Source organism: Varanus komodoensis, unplaced genomic scaffold, assembly GCF_004798865.1.
Source record: "Varanus komodoensis strain SLA01 unplaced genomic scaffold, ASM479886v1 scaffold9, whole genome shotgun sequence".
Lineage (NCBI taxonomy): Eukaryota > Metazoa > Chordata > Lepidosauria > Squamata > Varanidae > Varanus > Varanus komodoensis.
In genome coordinates, this window is record NW_025336598.1 from 34,539,560 (window position 1) to 34,564,117 (window position 24,558).

Below are 24,558 nucleotides of genomic sequence, written 5' to 3' on the forward strand. Positions count from 1 at the left end.
TTGTTTTCTCAAATATATGTAGAACACCAGGTTGTTTATCCATATTCTAGCTTGTTGTTGTTCCTACATGTGATTCATGCCATTACATATTCTTATCTTTGTCGGCTTAAACTGATAGAAAAATGTATCAGTTCTCCATATGATGACTGTTGCACACAAAGTTTATTAGGAAGTGGGCATCACTGCCTGATTTGTGCTAATACTACTATGGTATGATCATTTACTTTTGTTACCTTATACTTATCGAAGACTTAACTTGTTATGTTAAATCCCCTATGTTAGGAGCAGCTTTGAGTGAATGTTATCATGGAGAAGTGGTATACAAATACACTGCAGACACAGTGAAAGCCCAGTAGGACTGAAAGTGTCATCAAGTTTCAGGTTATTGCCATGAAATAAGAAATGAAAGTCAGCCAATATGACAGCCTCCTCAGTATGCTTCAACCTATCCCATATATAACAGAAAACAATTACATTGTTAGAGCCAAATGTTTTGACTCGTTCTTGATTCAGATTAATCTAAGGTCTGTATTAAGAATATTTTCCTTCTTTGTAAGTTAATGAGACCAATGATTTTTAAAGAAAGAATAATTTATTATTCCTCACTATCTAATGTGAAGTGGGCCTGTGGAGACAGAACAACTTTAAAAAAAGACTCAGGAGTCAGGATGTGTCCTATTGCATTCTGGCCCTCTTGTGTGCAGATCATGTTCTCCAGCATAGACACAGGCATGCACACATGTGCACCTGCACAGACGCATAAGCACTTCTTCAGAGTTATGAATAACTGTAAGCAACTCAGTTTAAAGTGAAAGCATGCATGCTCCTAGTTAAATCCAGGTGCTCTTCAGTCAGGGATATATGCAGCAAGTGTCAGGTTGGAACATTAGGAACAGGATGATGGAGGTCCTAGTGGAATATAGGAGTCCCAGAAGCAAAGGCAACATTAGGAGCAACCAGTGGTCAGATAACTAGCAAGACATGGCAAATCCAAAGGCAAGGGGAGAACTACAACTGGAACATGCCATCGTAAATGGGTTGTTGGTCAAACAACCTGGGCTACATTCCACTTCTTTCCTTTCAGTCCTCCTGCGGACATTGCAGGATCCCTGTAGCAGGACCAATGTCTCTTCTCCCTTTCACCATGATTATGGGCTGTTCACAGCTTGCTTCAGTCTTTTTGTCCCTTTACTTACTGTTTTGCAGAGATTGTGAAGTCCAGCCTGACAAAGCTGCAATCAAAACTCTGGAAAAAAGGGGACAGGATGTACTTTTTCACTTTCTTGAGCAGTTTTGAAAAATGTGCAAGTGGTACATCACCCTGAGGACTATAGGGAGGAGCGAAGAGCTTGTCACAAAGGAAATACAGATATTCCCACCCCTTTCATGTGCTATGTTCACTTGAGTCTTTGCTTTCACTTGACAGTTTTCAATTGACAGCTTTCAAGGAAAAGCAAAGGAAAGAAAAAAACTTACCTTAAAAAGGCGTTTGGGTCAGTGACCAGACTTGTACCTGTTGCAGGTACATTCCCCAACTTTGTGCAACTGAAAGTCCTGATTTGTGCACCAGAGCGGTCACACAGATGCAAGTAAAATAACAAACATTTTTGCACACATTGTAGGTACAAAAATAATAAAATATTTTCCAACAACTGACAGCTCCTCCAAGGTGCCACTTAGGCACTTTAAGGGGCTGTCACTAGTTTGCAAAACAGAACTTTTGAAAGCTGGCTGTCAAGCTGGGCTTCGTGATCTCTAGCAAAAAGGGGTAAAGGAATAAAGATGGAATGAACCACGAAAGATTCATGGTCATGGTGGGGAAGATAGCAACCTAGTCTTACATAGCCACTGTAATGAATAGGATTAATACTTTACTGCAGTACCCCAGTTTATAGCTAATTTCTCTGAAAGAGAACTAAGATCCTCAAGAAATTGACTTACCACTGAGTTACCTTGATGACAAAATGTCTATCTACCTGGTTTCCTTTGCTTGTATTAAACAGTGCCTGTATACAAGCAGCTTGTGACATGGAAGGTCCTGGCATGAAGCGTAGCTTGTTGTACATGCATGTGACCTAGAACAACTAGTTTGTAACAGGTAAGGTTAAAGCTTAGATCAACTGACTTGTCTTTGTCTGCACAGCTTATGAATGACTAAACAAAAGGAAGTCCACTGACCATGGATTCAGTGGTACGCCAAGCCTGCTTTTGCAGGTGTAGATAAACTACAAACATAAATGGGTGCCTAGTAAGTTGGTAGAACTGGCTGCAGTGGGGAGGACTGCTTTTGGCTTGGTAGGTCACAAAGGATGAACAATTGTTCTCATCTGAACAGTGCTACCTTAAACATTAACATGTGCATTATTCCATTCAGTATTTTTCAGTCTTACAATTTCAAGGGACCTTCAGGGTGATATTGATAACCTCTGATTTACAGTGATATATTTAGTTTAAATATAGTTTGTTCTGCTGAAATGTCAAGTTTTAACGAAAGCCCTTGTGTGAAGAATGAGCATTTGTGGTAACACTGCACAGCCTTTGAAAGTTGCTCCATTGCAACATGAGAACAGTTCAATTATTATTTTTAGCTGTGAGAAAAATATTGACAAATGCTTAGTGAATTCAGTATCAAACAAGGAGATGAAAAAGGGGATACTGATCACTATCTCAGCTAAAAGTTTGTTTCTATGCTTACAATTCACCTTTGGCACTGAATAAATTAACCACTACCAAAGCAGCAGATCTAGTCAAATTTAAGCATTTTAAGTCCCATTGATTTCAAATGGCTAGAGTAAATGTGTGCTTAACTTGTCTGAGTTAAGTAGGTGGTAAAATCTTCACATAAATAGGTCTTTGAAGCATAGATCCAGAGAGTCCCATGTGACTCCCAGGTAGCACATTAAATGGTACTTTGAAGGATCCAACAGCTTTATTTGATGCAAAAGTGACATTGCAGGTGGGGTGGAATGAAAGAGCCTGCAGTGAGAATGGGGCCATAAAAGCCCCAGTGTACATGCAGAACGCATTGTCTGTCCCTGTGAATGATTAACTTTGGTGAGATCTGGTCCGAACTTGTCTCAAAACTATCTTCTGAGACAGAAAGTAATGATGCTCACCAATTGGGTGGTTTGAAAAGGGATTGGACAAATTCATGGAGGAGAAGCTTATTCAATGGCTACTCTCTTTGCTGGCTATGTGGTACTACTCTTATCTGAGCTGCCAAGCCTGCATGTACAGTTGCTGAGGAGCTTGGATAGGAGGAACTCTTGCACCCATCCTTCTTGAGGGATCCTGTGGGCAGCTGATTTGCCACTGCAATGAATGGAGTGCTGGACTGAATGGACCATTAGTCTGATCCAGTGTGGCTTTTCTTAGGTTCTTAAACTAAGGAAAGGTGGATACAGATTTTATTTATAAAGGTGTTTTAAGATTTTGTTGTAAAAAGTTATATTAACATGAAGAGACATGCTGCAGCTTCATAATAAGCCTTGAGATACATTTCACTGCGGTTAAATGAAATCTTGTGCTTTAGCTTTTGTTCCTTGCAAAGAAGCATAAGTATAGGCGATCATCAATAAGATGTATTATATGTTTCATTTTTATGTAGCTTACTTTAAAAAAAATCAATAAATAGCTCCCCTCGAGTCATTTAAAAAACTCCTGAATTACATGAAATCCCAAATCCCCTTTACATGTCAGTTTTGAAATATTTTGGGAAATATTGTTTCATTTGTGTTATTTTTTCTGAGTATAGTGATAATGCTGATGACAGTGGTGTTAATTGCATTTGCATTTGCAATTAACATCTGTTTATTTTATCTTTTTAAATTTTATCAGCTAAAGATTAGCCCATAACAGAATGGAAACAACATACCAGTGAGCCATGAGGTCTTGTAATTATTGCAGTAACATCACACTGAGAAACGGGACTTGAAGTTGCCCGTCTCGCTGGGTCACAGTAACACGAACATCATTTTTTCCAAGAGATATTTATATAAATATTTTGGCCTTTATATGTATTAGATATACTTTCAAATTTAAATCAGTGTGTCTCCATCTTTGAACTTTTATATCTGTTGTACTTGCTTAGTGACCCTTGTCAGGAATTTTATGGATAGAAGCAGTTTCTCATTGGAGTCGGCTTAGGAACGCAGAAGTGTCTGAATTCTTTGCCTGGGGGAGTAGGGGAGCACTTCCTTTTCACTTTTTTTTCCTGAAGGTTTATTTTTTCTACTTTCCTATAGTTATTTATTTAAAGTTTTTATATGCCATCCCATTACTAAAAGTCTCTGGAGGGCTTAAAAAGAACAAAAAAACCAAAGAACACAGAAACCATAACAACAACTACACACGTATGTTCTGTTAAGTAACTACAAGTTGACATTGCGGTATAATGCAAAATGATTAAGATAGAGGTACTTCCTACTGCAGCATAGCTCCATAGGAGATAACACTGCACTTTTTTTGCACTCTTCAAGAAGCTGTAAAAATGGTTGGAAAACACTGGTGCCCTGGAGAATGATAACATTGTGAAAAAGGACCTGCAAACTTTTGTGATCAAGGGACCATGATCACACAATAAATGCCTTGTATAGAAGTCCTAGATCAGTGAAAATCAGGTGTTCCAGCTTAGGTGAGTCACAGTACTTTCGACCGAGGCAGAAAGTTGTTTTTTAAATTATTTTGATTAAAAGCCCTTGAGTATAGCTGTATACATGAGAAACTCAGAGCATAAATGTTTTTAATAATAATAATTAAAGGAAAGTGGCTCTTGTGAAATATTTGGAATGTGTTTTTTAATAAAACATTAAATTTGTAATCAGTCGTGCAGAAACAGTTCCTGAATCATGCTTTGCTTTGCTTTGCTTTGCTTTGCTTTGCTTTGCTTTGCTTTGCTTTGCGGCCTATGGATAAAGACTGTTATAGGCATACCAAAAGGCTGTATTTCAAGAGGTCAGTAAGCTTCTCTAGAATGGCTTCTCTAGAGAAGGAAAAATAGCAATTACCACGGATAATACGCTCACACTCATATTTTTCAGGATACTGTTTTGTATTGAGCTGAATGTAGGCCTATGTTTTCAGCTCACCTTTCTCCACTTTAACTTAGATATAGTCTGGGAGACAGTAAGACAAGAGCTGGTTGAAGGGTAGAGAATGATAAGGTTCATTGCTGAAGTTGCCCTTGCCTCACCTTGTGCTCTCTTGGCTGCTACAGTGTTCAGCATGACTCCGCCAGCATAGTATCATACATAAAATAATTGCTTCTTGAGCTGCTGGGGAAAGTTACAGTTGAGGCCAATGCGCTGCAACTTCAGAAGCAGGCCAAGGCAGCACCTGGGCTCACTTACTTGGAAATAAGCCCCATTTCACTCAACAGGACTTAACTGCTGAATAGACTTGTTGCAGGATTGCACTGTCAAGTTGCAATCTTAAATACATTTACCTGGCACTAAATTCCTTTAAACACACCGTGATTTACAATTTTTTAACTTGCTGTGATTTCTTAGGACATTTGGCCAAACCAAGATCTTGGTTTCTAGTTGGAGGCTTCATAAACTCTTGATAGTTCAGAAAAAAAGGGGTACTTCTCTGATGTTTTTCCATTTGATAGTAATTTAGGCACAGAAGAAAACACCTTGGAGTTGAGTTCTCAAGTGACTCTTTTTAAAATGACATTCTTAAGCACTGCAAGTTTGGCAAAGTAATCCTTTGAAGAATTGTTAGAGAGTTGGACTAGATTCTAGTTCCCACTTGGCCATGAAGCTCACTAGGTGACCTTCAGTCACTGAGTCTCAGGCTAACGTACCTCATGAGGTTGTTATGAGAATAAAATGGAGGAGGAGGATTGTGCAAGCCACCTCACATTCATCAGAGAAAAAGGCAGAATATACATGTAATAATTAAAAAGCATAAAATCCATGTTTATTTTGCAGTAAGGCCAGCTCTATTCAGTGGGACTTCTTCCCAGTTAAGGCTTTCAACTGGATTCATGTTGTGTATTTCTAGGTTTTTCTTTCTAGATCTATCAACATTGGGTATCTTGGGAGACTGAGGGAAAGCCCTATAGAAACATTTAGTATCCATTCAATATGTGTGTCTCCCAGACAAATGAGGAGCTTTATTGTAATATATTACTAGGTGCAATATTTCTGCAGCTTAATGATTTTTTGAAATATTGTCATGTAGTGGTAATGTGGAAGACAACACCTTTGGATTCTCCCATATTCAAGAGATGTCAAGAGAAAACCCTAGTTGCAGTACAGGAAATTAACTGTCAGCTTAGACCATGGGTCTTCAAACTACAGCCTGGTGGCCGGATCCAGTCCGCCATGCCCATTTATCCGGCCCGCCATGTCCATTTGGACCTGTTGTGCACCCACGCATGCGCCCGCCACCGTCCACTGCGCCCCATGCATGAGAGGCAGCGGTTTGCTCGCTCTCCAATCTCCAAGCAAGCAAGCAAGCCGCTGCCTCGTGTGCCTGCCTCGCGGCATGTGCCCACCCTCGCTTCACCTGGCCTTGCCTCACGCACCTGCCCGTGCCTCGCTGCGTGCCCCACCCTGCCCCCGCCTCACTGCGGGCACCCGCACCCCCTCACCAGCCCATGCGTACTACCAGACACCACCTTTCCGGCCTGTGCCCAGGGACAGCAGCTTTCAACTGGCCCCCTGGTGAAAAAGTTTGAGGACCCCTGGCTTAGACCTTGATCCCTTCTCAATTTTAAAAGTGCTTGAGAATTTTCTGGAGTTCCTGAGTCAGCTGGAAGGTTCCTAGTGATAGTAGAATAATCTACTATTATTCTATAGTAGTATACCAATAATCTACTAGTAGAATTACTGTTCTTAAATCCTTCAACAATGTATTTTTTTCCTTCATAGTGTTCTCTGGATATATACCAGATATTTATCTGATCAGGCTGAATGATCTGCAATGAAATTTCTTACTTTTTCCTAAAAGGCTTTCTGAGCATTAAAACACAAGCTTCTAGAAATGTTTAAAGAGGGAAATACTGGTTTTGATTTTCATATTTTAAAGTATGATTAATTTGTTGGAAAAGCAGTAATACAAAATACTGTAGCTGTAAGCCTATAAATATTTACAGGACACCAAGTCTCACTGAATTAACTGGAACTTCTGGATAAACATAGTGAGGTAAGGGCTGTATGAGAGAAGTAAAAGATGAACAAGATAACAATAATAAAGCTCTTTGTTCATTGGAAATTGCTATAGAAATAATAATAATGGGTGACTTGAAGGAAAGCTGTAAGATATATGACATAGAAAGATAGACAAATAGCTTTCCTCTCTAAGTTGCTTAGCTTTTCTCTAACCCCCTTTTACCTGCTTGTTCAATTTACTTTTACTTTTCTGTGCCCATTCTGGCTGTATGATCCTTTTTTTGAGAAGCAATGTCCAAAAATGTAGACAGAGTGTGTCTAGCAATGCAAAAAGTCCTGTTGAACTCAGTGTAGCTTGCTTATGAGTAGGTATGTATAGATTACAGTCAATGATGATGGATGCTGCTAGTATTTTTGTTGCCGAATGTTTAAATATTTATGTTGTTTCAAATTGTTCAATTGATTGTGGATGCATGTATGTGGCAAAATTTTTAAAAGGTGGTTTAAATACATTTTTAAATGTGTCATTTTCCCCAAATGCCCAGGAATTTGGTGGTAGCATGTAGAAAATGGAAATTCAGCAACAGCAAAGTGTGTCATCATGGTATAACAATCACCAACACCCCATTCACCTCATTAAGCAAGTGATAGAGACAATATCATGTATTAGTCAAATATGTGGACATAAGACTCCCCTCCACCTGCCTTCAGAGATAGCTGTGGTTTATGTTTGGCATGCACTATAAGGACTTGAGGCACATGGAGGAATACTTTTTGTTTGAAGTTTCAGTAGTAAAACAAATCCCAGCATCAGTGATCAGAAGGAACTGTTGACAATTTTAGCAATCTAATTTTAGCAATTTCATATACATTTTTGTAGAGATACTGAAACTGAAGCATTACCTTAGTTGACACCAAAAGAGAATTTTTATGCTTAATTATATCAGTGTTTTTGTCATATGGTTATAGGTTTTTTGCTCCAGTTTTTCCTTTTGTATATATTCAAGAAGACATTTTGGTGGAGAAAATAGCAAAGGGAAGAAAAAGCAATAACTGGGCTGGCTGCATTTCACAACAGCAGACTGTTCCGTTCTGTTTTGTTTCTTTTAAACCCAAGGTTGATGTGAATTGAGTGAGAACAAATGAACATGCTGATTCTTGTTACCATTCCTTCCCACTGCAAGCAGTGGAGGATAAACATACAAGAGATGCTCTGTCCTTGGGTAGTTGTGCTTGGTGTGAACTCCAATCTCTTCCTTGGTGGGGGAGTGACAACCTAGAGTTGCAACCCAAGATGACTGGAGCCAGCATTCTCACTAGTACACAACAGCTCAGGGTTGGTTTGTTTTTTAAAAAGACCACCCGGGTTGCTATGATGTGAGAACTGGACCAATGGGAAGTTAATGACGGAATCATCACCTTGTGTTGTTGCAGAGCCTCCTGTATTAACAATTAGCACAATTCATAATTTGACTACCACAATGACCAGCAAACTAAGCAGCAAAACAAGGTCTATTGTACCAGGGGTACAAAGAATATTTAAACCAAGTTCTCAAACAACAACACCCCCATCAAATCCCCTCATTTTTCACTGGGATTACTTCAAAGCAATTGGAGAACCAAAGTCATTCACTTGGTAGCTTTGCTTTTGTGTTTTGGGATAGCTCAAACATAGATTAGGTTGAAATTAGGCTTTACAAAAATACAATTCCTAATTTGCTATTCTCAAGTAGCTTCCATGTGATATTTGTTAATTGGATTCAAGCTTTGATTATAACAATGTGACATTCATTTAAAGCTAGAAACACTGCAGACAATAATATAAGCTTTGAAGTCTGCCCACACTATAGGTATTCGTTTATTTTTTAAATAATTCGATTCTGTTACATGTGAGTGTGTACTCTGGTATTTACAGTTCATTGATCTTATTCTAATAATTGATAATGGATGTCATGCCTAAATTTTGTCATGTATTGCAGCACAGCACTCAGTGCTGGTGCAGCAATGACCATGGCCATTTGCTACCGTTGTGCCAGCTTCCCTTGCTCATTTGTGTTGTACTGGTAGAAATAAAAGGAAGGACAATATACCAATTAGAGATATAATTCTGCACCTCTTCTTCTTAACAGTTAAGAGGTTACCCTGGTAACTGATGCAGATTATAATGAATGTCAGTACCATGCTTTATAAATAAACACTGGTATTCTTGATCCTGAGAATGTTTACTTGGAAGTAAGTCTCACAGCATTTGCTCGACTTGCTCCCAAGAAAGTGCACTTTTGATGACAGTTAAAGTAAGGAACTGTATTACTGTCACAGCTGTAGTAATTTATTGGAATTAAAGCACTCTTAGTATTTTTTACAGGTCAGTTTTAGGAATGTATCTGGAGACTGCGTCATCTGAAGCCTCTTCACCAAATAAAAAGATGTTCCTAAATAGATATCACAAGGTTGGGGAGCCAGGGTTCCTTTTTAATTTCACAATTCAGCTGTATAATAGCAGTGTATGTTGTTAATTCTGAAGGGTGTGGGTAAGGAAGGATAACTCAGCACTTTTCTGGTTTTGCTCCACATGAGTCCTGCAGGCTTCCAACTCCCTCCTGAAGAAACAGGAAAATCCCTTCCTGTCTTAACTTTGCAGATACAGCAGAGCTTCGAACTTCGAATGTCCCTAAGTTCAAACATTCCAGAGTTCAAACACTAAAATCTAGATAAGATAATTCCAAAGGTTGAATGGTGCTTCTAAGTTCGAACTGCAGGCACAGTGAAAAAAATGCTTCCGTGCTTTTTTGATTAATTTGCAGTGCCTTTTAGATAGTTGTCAGTGCCTTTTGAGTGAGTGCCTCTTTGATGGTTTTCAGTGCTTTTTCGATCCAGTTTCAGTGCTTTTTTGATCATTCTCCGTGCTGAAATGAGTATTGTTTGAGTCTAGGAATAGATTAATTCACTTTCCATTATTTCTAATGGGAAACAATGCTTTGGACTTGTAACGATTCAGAGTTCAAATGGCCACCTGAAACAAATTAAGTTCAAAGTATGAGGCACTTCTGTACAAGATTGTACAAGATGTTCCATGTTACCTTTGCGGGTGCCCAGTTCTCCTTAAACTTCCAAACAGCCAGAACAGAAACATAGAAACAGAGTGAGTCAGAAGGGATCTCCTGGACCATCTAAGCTGACCCTGGGCTCCAGCTGGCTCCATTCATGACATGCCTACCATGTACATGTCCAGCCTATCCTTAAACACCCTCACCAAAGGGTTTCAGCCACCTCCCATGGAAGCCAATTCCATACCCTTAGGAGTCGCAACCATCAGGAAGAACTTCCTGGCATCCACTCTAAATGTTGGTTTCCTGAGCTTTGCTCCATTGGAAAGCATCCTGCCCTTTGCTCAGGGGAAAAAAGGTCATGACCCACCTCTGTGTGGCACCCCCTCACATTCCTGTATGTTGCTAACAGGTTCCCTCTGAATGTTCTTCTCTCAAGGCTGAAAATACCCAGTTCCCTCAGTCCCTCTTCATATAGCTTACCATGCAAACCAACCACCATCCTAGTGGCCCTTTGCTGCACTAATTCCTACCTTGCCATATCCCTCTTGTAATGAGGGGCCCAGGATTGAACACAGTACTCTAGCTGTAGGTGCACCAGAGTTGTATAGAGTGGCAGTAATACTTCTCTTGATCTAGAAGCCACGCTTCTGGTAGGCATCCAAGGGTGGCATTGGCCCTCTTGACTGCCAGATCACACTGCTGGCTCATGTTTAGCCAGCACCCCAAGTTCCTTCACAAGTGCTGCTCTCCAGCCACTTGTCCCCTAACCCATACTTAAGATGCCTTTTCCTATGCCCCAAGTGCAAGACTTTGCACTTACCTGCATTGAGCGCCATCCTGAACGACATGTTAAATAATTGCCCACATGTGGGGGAAATAAATAGGTTCTGGACCCTATCACCACCCATGTAATGATGATTTGGACTACGTGGCTATATCCAATGTTATACGAGCAGATATCTGCTCAGGCAACAAGATTTCCCCTTCCTCTCCTTATCACTCCCTGCCCCCTTAAAATCTGTTTGATGGGATGGTTTTTCAGGGTGCTGAATGGGAAGGGAAAATCTGTTCTGATTGTTCCTCTGGCAGACAAATGCCACTGGATATGCTACTAATTGTCCCCTATGGTGTGAGATTATAGTCCTGTCCACATGGGATCTAGCCACAAGTAAATGCTAAAGTATAAGATGTAAATAGCAGTATAGCAGCCATGCATTTGTGTGAGTACCAACTCTTTGGCAAGCTGGAATGTAATACGTTTTAGCAAAACTTCATTAAACATTTTTTGTAGTTTTTATGTACTTCATTTCCCATTATGCCAATTATGAAGACACTGTGTCAAGGAATAAAATTAATTACCTGTAATTCTTGTTCTCAGAAGACAGCAGTATGAAGCTGAGAGTCAGGGTCTATTGTGCAAGGGTAGAGATGTGTTGTGACATTTAGCTCATATTTCTCCAGAGGTTTTGCCTTTCTAATCATCCTGCTCCTCCTGCCCAATTCTTCCAGTTATGAAAAAATGCATCCTTGCATCACAATTCATAATCATGAACATAGCTATGATATAAAAGCACTGCTAATGCCTAATCCAACCCTTCTTTGTGTGGCCAGCCCTAGTAAAATTGCACAGAGCAGAAGGACTGGTTCTTAATTTTGGCACTGTTGAACGTACTTGCCTGGAGGATGAACTGAAAAAAAGAATAAGAATAAGAAGCAGATAAAACAAAAACCCAATGTTAAAACAACTTGGTAACAAGCCATAGTTGTGCCACACTGTGGAAATAGTGTTAAATTAGGACTCTTAAAAAACGAATGAATCACAAAACATTTTTCAGAATGAGTCACACAAATTTACTGGTGAAACCTTTTAAATTTTGTTTTCAGAAAAAGGAAAACAAGTAGTTCAGTTCCTCAAAGCAATATTAGAAATCGATCTTAAGTTCAAGCACAGTATTCTCTGTCTCTCTCTCTGTCTCTGTCTCTCTCTCTCTCTCTCTCTCTCACACACACACACACACACACACGCGCACACACGCACACACACATCAGAAGGGACAGAAACATATGATAATCCTGGTTTGGAATGGGCTGGGTCCCATCTGATTCAGATCACAAAAATCTGTGCCTTTTTGGAGGATTCTGATAATAACAGCTAGAACTGGATCAGCCTGGGGAAGCTCCTCCACTTTTGCTTTCCCTCTCATCTACCCTCCCCCCCCCCGAACCCCATTTCCCAAACTTGCAAGTGATGGGGCAAGGAGCAGTGGAAAGGCAGCTAAAGAGACCTGCAGAAGCAAAAGGATCTTTTCAGTGAATTACTCTCACTTTCCAGCCAGGATATAGACTCTTCCATAGCCGATGGAAACTAAGGGAATCACAGTTTTTTTAAATCCTCAAGGGAAATGACTCAGGAAGACTACAGGATCAGTAACACAGGCTCGAACATGCTCAGAGGTCTTCATTGCAGAGCTACTGCTTAGGAGAGAAAGACTGGCTTAAAAGAGCCTGTGCAGTTAGAGTATTTGTCTGGGGGTATCCAGGATGCGATTCTGGACCCTCAGCTATGATCCTCACTGGGTAACTTGGGGCCAGTCACTCTCAGTCTAACTTATCTCACAGGGTTGTTGTTGCAAAGATAGAATGGAGCAGAGGAGGACTATGTAAGCCAATTTTAGGTCTTTGCAACAGGAAAAATAGTGGGATATATATGTAATGTAATGATAATTATCTAGGAACAGTACTTCTGTTCATTCTGGCCTATGAATAAGAGGAGATGTAAAAGCCATGCAGAAATTGGACACAGTGATGGTGGTAAAGTAAGCTGTATCCTCTGCCAATCCCAGTACAAAAGAGTCTTTAAAAAGCCTCTCTCTTCCTCCCTCCCCCCTCCCTGCCCCCTGCCCCTGCCTCCGCCTTCCTGCAATATTTGGTTAGACTCGCCACATATTTTCCTCTGCTGTTGCTGTGCTTATTCTCCCTTCGCATTTCATTAATGTCAGAACTTTGGCTCATAGGTGGAGAGACAATGCTTAGGAGCAGTCATCCCAATGGCTCAAGTTAGTCTTCCTCCCAGAGAATGACCGAAGTCTCAACAGGACTGCCATACCTAATTTTGCCCCTCCTTTAAAATTAACTAATGAGGCCCCTGTACATGTGCTGCTTTCTTTTGAGATCTGTATGGTTGTGAAAAGTTAAGCTCAGTGATGGTTTCCCCCCAAACCCTCTGTTTAAAACCATCCATTTCCCTGCCTATTAAGATTTGGGTCAGAAGTGGCTGCCTTTACATTGAGATATGCTGACTTACACACACAGATCACACACATTAGTTTAAAATAAATATTGAAAAAGAAAACATGAACACAAACCTTTCAAGCCTAGTGCAAGAACAGAAAGAAAGAAGTTCAACTCATACAACACCTGTCAACAGAGACTCTACTTTAATTCTAAAACTTCTTCAGCAGAAAATGAAGAAGTACTCCTAAAGTCTAGATGGAAGGCAGGATGTTTCCCAGAAAAGGAAACCTCCTTTTTACCCTTAAGTGTTCCTACCATACCTGTCATCATATTTGGCAACAATTCTATTTTAAGCTTTCTGATTGTTTATTATAATCTAGTCTAGCCTCCTCTTAGTGTCCAACTAAGTACCATACATCAGTACTGTTGTTACTGACTTCTTGTTCATTCTAAAGAGTTTGGAATTTCCTTAAGTAACTTGTGACTACAGATTGTGGTCCAGAAATGAGCAGCAGCCACAACCTGTTCCCATGTACTTTTATTTTTCTCAACTCTGCTAGCTAATAACCATTTCCCCAAATGTACTATGGGTTAACATAAGCCTATAGAACCAAGCTCTTTATATGCCTATAGAAACAAACCCTCTCTTAGTTATCCTGCTCTATCTACCTATATAGCACCTGTTGGTAAGCAAAAATGAACAAATAAATACAAAAGCAAACAAAAAATCCCAAAGAAACTTAAAGCGTGATTATATAGCCTGTTGCCTTGGATAAATAGTTCAGAGGCCTCAAAGCAGTATCAGTCATTTTTGAACACTCCCTCCCCCATAAATGTATTAATCTGAAACGAATGTGTTTTGAATGGGCTGGAACTTTCCGTGAGTTTCTTACATGATGAACATTCATTATTTGTTTTGGTACTATGTAGAATTTTCTGCTTTGTGAGGTCAGGTTATCTCTGTTTTTGTGAGTATTCTACTGGAATCTGAATAGGAGAAGGTGGTCCTAAAAACAGCCTGGTCCCAAGCCATACAGTGTCTTATAGGTCATGGCCAGCACTTTTAATTCTGCCTGAATCCAAGAGTGTGCACAGATGTGTGGCTTGACTCCTGCCTATCCCCTGATTTGCCTTTTGAGAGCACCACTATCGTTCAGTACATTACTGACACCAGCCACTCATTTAGAACTAGAACAACTTCCTTGGAGCTAGATGGAAAGGAGTGATAGAATTGGGTATTGTCCATATATTGGTGGCATCAAACCCCCAAACTCCAGCCAGTCTCTCCCAGAAGTTTCATTTGTATAGTAACAGGTGGGGTAAGTTAGAACTGTGAGGAACTGCACAAGCCAATGGCCAGAGTGGTGAACAGAAATTCCCTGCACTACCTTCTGAGTATGCCCATCTGAGAAGGACTGGAGCCACCATATAACAGTGCCTCCTAGTCCCATTTTGGACAGATGCCCAGCAGGATACCATAGCTGAAGTCCAGCAAACAAACAAGGTCACATCTCCTGTCCAGTTTGCAGTGTAGATTGTCCATCAAGGTGACCAAAGCAGTTTGTGTCTTGTAACTAGGCCTGGAGCCAGCTTGAAATGGATCTATATAATCCAGCTCATCTGGAAATCCCTGGAACTGAGAAGCATTCAAATGGATTGCATCTGGGATGTACAGTAACATAGATCTGGTAATCCTGTGTCTCATTAAAAACTAAAGAAACATTTTAATAAAATACAATGGAAGTATTTGATGGAAGTATGGGAAAGATTTTTAAAGGCAATAGGCAAATCATATAAACAGTAGTGGACATACATTCATATTGATCACTTCTGTATCTCTAAGCAAATGCTTTTGTTTCCTCATGCAAATCTCCAAATCTATTGCGAAATCTATTCTCAAATATGCTCCATGGTTTTTTGCTGAAATAATAGCTTTAAAATAATAATGCAAATAATTGTAGTAATCATGATGATGATGATATAGGTATAATAAGCTTAGTCTTAAATAATAGTGGTTTTAAAAATACAAGCACTCGTGGTCTGATCATGAAGGAAAGTGCATGTTTCTAGGAAAATAGTTCAGCTAATGTGAGGAAGCATTTGTTAGCAGAGGTAATGTTAATCTCTTTCCACCGCCTCTGCCAGTGGGACCAGTTCTCTCCAGCAATCAACATATTCCAGCCAACATTAATCTGTAATGCTGGGGGTCACAGGAAAACTATAGTTAATAAATGCAAAAATAGGCTAAGCCAATGCATTCTATTAATGAATATATTTGACTTGAAAGGTATATGGAGCAAGCCAAAAGAATCGTGCTGTGCTTATATTTTCCCTTGGTGTGTGCAGTTTTTAATTTGATTGGAATGTTAGTTTTATGAAATACATAATTTATTTATTGGTTTGCTTGAGTGCGTTTCAGTTATCCTTGAAATATTTATACAGTAGTTAGTAAAGAGAAAGACTTTTGCTAGCTTTTTTAAAAGGTCGCACATAGTTCAGCCTTTTAATTCAGCAAAATATTCATGTTTGTTGAGAGCAGTGTTCATCACTAAGCAACCTAGAAGAGAAGCTTCTATTGATGCCAGTGCAAAGAAGATAGTACCTGGAAAGCAGGGAGCATGAGGGGTGGAAAATGGTTGTATTATCTAAAAGGTGTTTTATCTTAAACAAATTATTTCATTTTACATGGTCCATCCATGTGTATTCATGGATAGAGCACTGGCAAAATAACAAAAATGTAATAGGTACTTGTTGCTTTTCATGGGGAGAACTGCCCATGTATTGATACTTTTTCATTCTTTCTCATGAACCTTTGGGGTTGCAGTCTAATTACTGCTGATCCTCACTAATGACTCTTTCAGGGATTATCTCTTACAAAGTCAGCCATCTGCTGTGGTTTAGAGTAATGAACTAACTGGGTACAATTAGGGTTTAGTCTTAAATTAAAAACAAAATTCTTACGTCTCTTGAAACACAATGGTACACATAATGGTAGACTTTATGGATAAAGTCTCTGTGTCACATCACTACTACACAGATCAGTATTTAGTAAACTCTGTGTAAGTTCACATTTGCAGTGTGGCTATATGAAGCACTGCTGGGGGGAGGGTTGTTTTGCATGCATATATTTGTCAGTCAAAATGCCTTTCCTAATTTCTCCCATAAAAAGAAAAAGGAAATTCATTTCTGTCAAATCTATTGGATATTAAAACATTAATAATATATTTAGTAATAGTATCTTACATTATTCTAGTTCTGTGAGAGAGTTTATAACAGCATGCTTTGCAAATGATCTTGATTTAAAAACTTACAAATAATATTAGTGTCTAAGACTGTGATATTATTATAGTTATAATTAGACATAATGATATGAAGGTTCACAAGAATATTTATTGTGAAGGTTCAATATTTATCAAGTAAGATAATATGATATATATTTCTTTTAGTACTTAGTATCTCACCATAACCTTGTACTTGAATGAGAGAACACAAGTGCATGCAGAATTAGATTAGGGTTTCTGTATTTAATTAACTTAGTAAGATCTGTAAATAATGCTAAGCATATTGGTCCTGAATCTTGCTAAATCTTAGTCACAACTAAATTCAGTGGGAATCACTTCATTGGAAGTGATTCCCATTGAATTCAGTGGGGCTTCTCTCTGTGTAAACATATCCAGAAAGCGCTATGGAAACCAACAGGACAAATTAGCCACAAACAACCAACAGTGCAATCCTGTAAATGTCTTCTCAGAAGTTTGTCCCACTCAGTTTAATGGGGTTTATTTCCAGGTAAATGGGTCGTATATGCACTCATCTGGGATTACTCTATTGAACTCAGTGGGGATTTCTTCTGAATAAGTATATATAGGACTGCATTGCTAGTTATGCCTAACTTTAGTTAAATATCATCAGTGTTGGTTTCACAGTTAAAATGCAAATGATCCTCCCTCCCTCCCTCCTTCTCTCTGCCCTATATGTAATAATTTTCATTCCAGGTTATTGATGTGTATATATTTAGATTTTTTTCCTGGAGGTTAATCTTACTTATTGCTGCTTGTCCTTAGTTTGGCCCGTCAGACTGTTTCTATGAGGCAGGGTCTATACTTTCAAACAGAGTGGCTTGTTTTGTAAGGATTAACAGATTAGTGGGTTGCTTAAAGAAATGATCCTGGGGTGCCTAGACCTTGTCTGAGAGGTCATAGGATAGTTCAGATTCTCAGCATCAAGTTCGGAGGCTTATGCTTAACTCCATAGAATTGCACCCGACATAGAACAGAAAAACTGGGAGAACAATTTTTGAAACAATCTCTCTTTTAAAAAAAATAAACAGAATGGAAGTACTGATATACTCAGCAGAGTCATAAGTCCGCTTTCCAACTGCTGTAAATAGATCCATCAGAGATATTCTACTGATTTTTGCTGATATATCTTTACTGGGAGAAAAAAGTTAAAATATTGAGCACTGATGTTACCATAAATGTATGCAGTTTTCAAAAAAATTTGTCCTTTAGTGCGTTTTTCTCTGTTGCCAAGTATAATATTATTAGAATTATTAATTCAGCTTATTAATTGCACTGTAGCTGAAGTTTTCAGATTGATGTATACAATAAAAACGAACACAGTGTACCTGGAATAATAATATATCATAAAATTTACCAATATCATTACCAATAATATGTTTTGCTTTGTATTTGCCATTAAAGAAGTGTTTAGCTAGGAGAGGCTTGAGAGCTGATATGGTGGTTAGATTGTTAGACTGGGGACTGGGAGATCTGGTTTCTAGTCCCCACTTGGCCATAAAGCTCACTGGGCAACTTTGGGCCAGTCATTTATTCTTCTCATAGCCTACCTCAGAGGCTGGTTGTTGTGAGGGTAAAATGGAGTCATGCAAGCTGCCTTGCGTTTCACACAAGAGGAAAAGGTGGGATATAAGTGCAATAATGTAATAATAATATTTCAGTAAAATTGTTCATTCTGTACTGAAAACTCCAGCAAGAATAGTTTACTTGCATCATCAAGCTTATAGTGAACTTCACAGGCGGAATACGGGAAACAAGCAAGATTCACTGTTGTAGAAGAAATGATAATTAACAGCAGTTGATTCAGTCAGTCTGTCACCACATACAAATGAATTCCAGTAGGACTAATAAATTAAGTATATTTGCCCTTGCCTGGTATCTCTTACTAGTGCTTGAAATATTTTTTACCTCGCTTTCCCAGCAAAAAGAGCTCTAAGTGGCTAACAAAATAAAAATTAATACAATACCAATTCACTAATACCAAACTATCAGAACTAAAAGAGAGAGGCTACAAATAAATAATTATCCAGAGTATTAAAAGTTTGCAATGGCCCTCAAAAGATCAACATCCTTGACTGCATACATGAACTGTAATCTCCAGATCATAATGCCATGTATAGATCCAATGGCTGCCCCTTTCTCAGGCAAATGTACAAAGTACTCTGATGGGATTGTGTCCCTTAGGTTGCTATGTTTGGGGCAGAAAAGCCTTTCCTAACCCACTTGCTTTTTCATACAGAAGTATGAATACTGTATAAAGAAAGCCTTGCACAATAAGGGTTGATTCTACGTTACTGGTGAAACCTAAATGTGTGTCATGCTATGATGAATTACAGGCAGTCCCCAAACTGCCTGTACTTACACATTGCCATCAAGTCTATTAATTTTTAAAAAATTACTTCAGGAAATCATCACCACCATATATATATGGTGAGATTATATATATAGAGAGAGAGGGGGGGAGGGAGCAAAAGGGTAGAGGGAGACCACCAAAGCAGGTCTAGAGGGAAAGTTGCTGTCATTTCTTTGCTGCAAACAAGAGGCAATGGTGAGTTTGAGTGGGGTGGGGCAGGGGTAGAGATAATTGAGGTTTTTCCACTTTCACAGGGGTCCTGTGCCCATTACCCCTGCAAACTTGGAGAGCCAAATATACATGATCCAACTTGCATACAAATTTGACTTAACAATGAATTTCCGTTTTCTGAGGAATGGAACTTATTCATAACCTGCCTGTAACTTGTAACATTAATTATTGTTGAAATGCTAGGGAAAAGCCTTTATTTATTCGATTTTAAAACCAGTTCAATACTTACATCTAAGGCAGAATTAGAGATCAGTGTGTATTTTCTTTCTTTTATCAAACTTACATTTAAGCTTTCAGATTTGATTGCTCAGATCATTTTTTGGGAAAAGCAGAAACACCCCGCTCCTAGCCAGCCTGAGTGCAGAACATCACTCGATTGGAGCTTCAACTCTATGTGTAACTGGAGCTTCTGAACAAGGAAGATTTCAAATCACCTTCACACCCTCGACAGCCTGTTGTATGTGTGGCAGCTTACTGTTTGTAAACCTATCTCTGTGCTGGTGTATCAATCGAAGGTGCATTTCCTGACAATGTGCAGAGTCACTTGGTGAAATCTTTGATACTCTGTTCTCTGCAAATGTCATTGTGTCTTTTTCTTACAGATATGGAGTCTGGAGAGCGGTTAACATCATCAACAGCAGCTGCCTCTTCTACTACAGCTACATCATCTCCTGCCTCTTCATCACCGTCTGTCGTTTCAGCAGTTTCCAAAGGTGGCCTTTCCACGGGAGCTGCATCACTTAGCTCCACAATCAACACTTGTGGTGAATATGCCTTGTTGAGTCCATTTTGCCGTGGGGCTTTCTTGTGTCAATGGCTTTTATAAAGGTTCTTTGAGAAGGTTTGCGTGTTTGGCATCTGAACACATGATCAAACAAGAAGGGAACATTTTGCTCAATCATAACTGTGGTGATGTATTGTTGAGCAAGCAGAAAAAGTGCCATATATTTGCTATGCAGGGTAAAATAACACTGAAATCGATGCCTTCTAAATTAGGGAGATATTTCTAAAGCAGCAGTACAATTATTCTCAAAGTCATACACAAGGCAAAAGTAGCTGTGCTGACAAGAAGAAAGCATCCATACTGAATAGTACCTTCATTAAGTCAACTCACTTTTATGATCTTTGAATTGAACTAAGAGAGGAATTACCCTAATATGCATCACATAATTATTTGTGAGAATTTTAAAATTTTAGTGCTCCTTCCCTCTAGTTGTTGTGGCCATATTATATCCTGAGGGGAACTTACACTTAAGAAATCTTTCCTTTGAAAATTACAACAGCAGTACAATTCACAAGCAGAAGTTCAAGGTACTTGCCTATCCTGGTGGATATGCTTACAGATGCTTTCAGTGTAACAGATCAAAAAAATTTGTTTGGGTCTTTGTCTACTGAATAAAAGCACCCGTGCCATGATAAACTCATCTTTCCAGTCCAGTTCTGTGCTCTGGTTTGGAGTTTGGTCTAGACGTAACATACCAAAAATATGATTATTCTACATGATTTTAGTTCAGCTATCTAGATCTTTCCAAGGGAAAAAAATTAATCAAGAATCTCAAATAGCAGCTGGTTAAAAACCACATACCATCTACAATTCATAGCAACCTCAAGCTAGTAGTGGTGAAGAGACCTGTGACAGAGGAACTGCCTTGTTCATGCCAGCGAAGGGGGAAGGTGGTTGATATGAAAACCATTCCCCCCCACCATCTCTCATGGCTTCCAGTGAGAGGGAATTTTTGCATTGGTAGTTCTAGAACTGTTATTATTCATGACTTTGGGAATGTATTGCAGGGGCATGAAGGACTAGGATCCTGTAGATTCTCAATAATCCTGGCTCCTTCTGCAAATTCTCCTCTTTTTGACTGTATGCTAGCAGAGCACTGCAAGTGAGGCAACTAAAATGGCCTTCCATGTAAAGTAGTCAGTGTTCTAAATTCTGATTTCATAATACCGCAAGAACAAAATTGTTCCACAGCAGTACTACTCTATAATTCAACAGTTATGCAAATAATTCTTTCTGCAGTCTTGTTGTGGCCTGATTATTAACTGGCTGTAAAGTTTTCCTTTGTCTCAAATTTTATACCAAATGATTAAACCGGTATGTTTTAAAAGCTACATGGATACAACAGGGAGTAGGTTGGAATTGGCTGGGCAGATAAAAAATAATTATTTATACAACATCAACCTACATCAACCTTTTGCATAAATATCTAACAGTTGTATCAAAGACTGAGTTATGATATTATTCACAGCTCAGAATAGAATCTTTAATATCCAGGGACCCTGTGGAACTCCTTATCACTACAAATTAGGTAGGTGCAATCCACTGGGCTTTTCTCATCTGCTGAAAACATAGCTTCTCCAACAGACATTCCCAGGAAGGTAATCTCATCTTCTGTATGGGGCTGTATGTCACTATGACATTTCTTTAATATAAGAGATGCAGAAATGTAGTTAAAACAGATATATAATACATTAAAACATAACCAGATATTTTTACACCTGTTATTACAGCATAATGTTAATAATGCATGAAAAGCTTTTTTTCCCCATCTTCTTTTTGCATTTCTTTAGAAAAGTGGGACATGCAACAAAATGTCCTAGAGTGAGTGCTTCTGTTCATGGCTGGCTAGCAGGAAGGCAGGCTGGCTGGCCGAACCCTGCCCTCTTCCAGGATCCTGCATTCCATTTCATTCTCTTTCCTTGTTTTCCATCCACTCTGTACAAAAGTCAGCATTCCATGGCCACGGGACTTTGTCAAAACTCCTTGGGCTGTTTTGGGGACTTGCCCCCTTCCAAGGGTTTTTCCTTAAAAAAAAAAAAAATAGTGATAGCTATAAAAATAATTTGTGCAGACCTTGGTGTTATCTCAAGGTTTCTAATACTCCTCTTGTGTATTGATAATGCAACAGCAAAAAACAAATTGATTTATAGCAGTATGCATGATTAGAATAGCCACATTCCAGGGTACATATATGCCAGATGCCATTCTCCTGTTTCAGGACCTTTCCATCTGTTTTGTCATTCCCATTAAAGGACAAAGCAAAGCAAAACAAAAGAAACTCTCTACCCGCCCCCATCCTAATTTTGGTATATAATTACCCAGATAATGAGAATGAGGACATGTTTGCCAGCTCTTTTGCTTTTACCTCTACCTGGAATCACCCTCTACAAGCTGAAGGCAAGCCCTGGAGTTTTCTCTACCCCAGAAAACCCCATTGCAGGCATTTGCCTCTCCCTTGTAGAGGACAATAAGTATAGTGATGGAGTGGTGGAGCGAGCTGACTGTACCAGCATGTAATCTGTCTCAGAGGAGGTAAACTGATGGTGTCCATCAAGTATTTTGAACTACCAGGATTCCTTAGCACTGGCAGTACAGCAGGAACTGATGACATTTGTATCATCTAGGCATTAAATATCTTGAAGTGCCTAGAGAGTCAACTAGTTGAGGGGAAGGTCAAGGCTGTACCCCCTGGCCGTGCTGCCACAATGTCATCCCAGCCGAGCGGCCGTAAGGAGGAGGGAGCCTGCTTTATTGCACTCCAGTTTCCAATTCTTATCCTGATGCCATACACTGCATGGCAACAGTTGGTGGACTGGCAGGGTTCTGGCCTTCAATCATGACCCTGTTGGCCCACACTTTGCAAGCTGAGTCAAATGCCTTGACTGCCCAAATATGTGAAATTTTAGTCTTTTGCATTTAATTGCTGACTTTAGGTCCTAGCTGGCTTAACACATTTGGGACTCATTTGGCAGGGACTTCTGTGTACAATATTGCAGAGAGTATGTTCTGAAATGTTCAGTTGTGCTTCTGAACAAAAGCAAAATGTTAGCATACCATGTTTCATTGCTACAGACCTGCTTTTCACTCTGCATTGTTCAATAAAATCTAGTAAACATTACAAGGTATTCCAAGATGAAGAGGGAATTTAATCACATATTTCCCTTTATTTTCAACTCCTAGTCTCATTGTTCACATGAACTTTGAAAAGTATCTGATAATTTGTTAGTTTGAGAGTCCCAGTGTATGAAGAGCAAAAAATAAAATCTACTTATGTAATTAATCATCTTCTACAGTGTTAGTTATTGTTTCCAGTGAGATAAAGTTGAAAACACCTTCAGCTCAGCTTGCACTTAGAGAAGCTTGGGTTTTCTTCAGTTCCTTATAATTGCTGCTGCTGTTTTTGCTATTATTATTATTGTAGCAATCAATAGTCTGTTAAGGATGTCTAATAAACTTCAGTACTTCTGCAACAGAAATCCCAAAACAGTGACTGAGCCTAGATTGGATCCCTAGGTGTTGTGTCAGAAAGATTGCATTACAGATGTGTTATTTGTGGGTACTCTGACATCAGCTGTAACTATGTAATATGACTTAGGAAAAATACTCTTCCAAATGCATGTAATTTGAGTACCCTAATTACATTACGCAGACATTTCCTACAGTATTTTTAATCATTGCAGCCTTTGAGTATTCCCATGCACTTCAGTGAAACTTCCCTAAGGGCTGATTCAGAGGTTATGCTATCAGCAATTACTACAGATGTGCCTGTGAAGCGTTTTACAAATGTAACCTCTAAAGTGCTGACAGATGAATCTCAGCCAGGGTCAGATCCATGTACTGAATGAACCCTAAAATAAGTCCCAGCTAATTTATTAACATTTAAATCATAATCGTCTAGAATAAGTAACCACTGTATCAGAACTGTCCAAAATAATTTGTAGGTTCAAGCCAAGGGCTCTACAGGTAATGTTTGAATTTTAAGGGGTGCCATCCAAATGACATTAAAACAATGACAAACTGTGCAGCCAATCTGCCTATTGCTTTTGGCACACTTTAAGGTGGTTCATACCTGATTTCTGAGTACACTGTGGGATGGGTTTATAACTGTGATTATATCTGTGAGATGATATTCAATTGATCCTGGTTTCCAATTCTGGTATCAGAACACATGCAAACTATATTGTAACTTCCCCTGCTTGTGGGTTCCTGTGGGCAGCTGGTTGGCCACTGTGTGAACAGGAGACTGAGCAAGATGGAAGCTTGATCCATTCCAAGGTTCAATTTAGATGCCAGGAAGTACTTCCTGACAGTTAGGACCTTGGGGGTATGGAATGGGCTTCCATGGGAGGTGGTTGAGGCCCCATTGGTGAGGGTGTTCAAAGATAGGCATGCACATGGTGGGCATGTCGTGAGCGGAGCTGGCTGGAGCTGGACGTCAGACTAGATGGCCCGAGAGGCCCCTTCTGACTCGCTCTGTTTCTATCACAGC

At 39.3% G+C, this 24,558-nt stretch overlaps 1 protein-coding gene across 17 annotated transcripts in view; it reads left to right on the forward strand.

Moving 5' to 3' along the window:
- Nucleotides 1-24,558, forward strand: part of BAZ2B (bromodomain adjacent to zinc finger domain 2B) — a 644,512-nt gene that overhangs the window by 524,840 nt on the left and 95,114 nt on the right. For 15 of the 17 annotated variants that reach the window (XM_044418074.1, XM_044418080.1, XM_044418065.1 and 12 more), the window contains one exon: nt 19,888-20,049. In XM_044418074.1, the coding sequence (XP_044274009.1) occupies nt 19,890-20,049 (160 nt within the window). In that variant the 5' untranslated portion in view covers nt 19,888-19,889. Of the gene's footprint in view, nt 1-2,077; nt 2,099-4,612; nt 4,634-19,887; nt 20,050-24,558 lie in introns of those variants that run through there. The other 2 variants (XM_044418068.1, XM_044418069.1) reach the window with 2 other exon arrangements.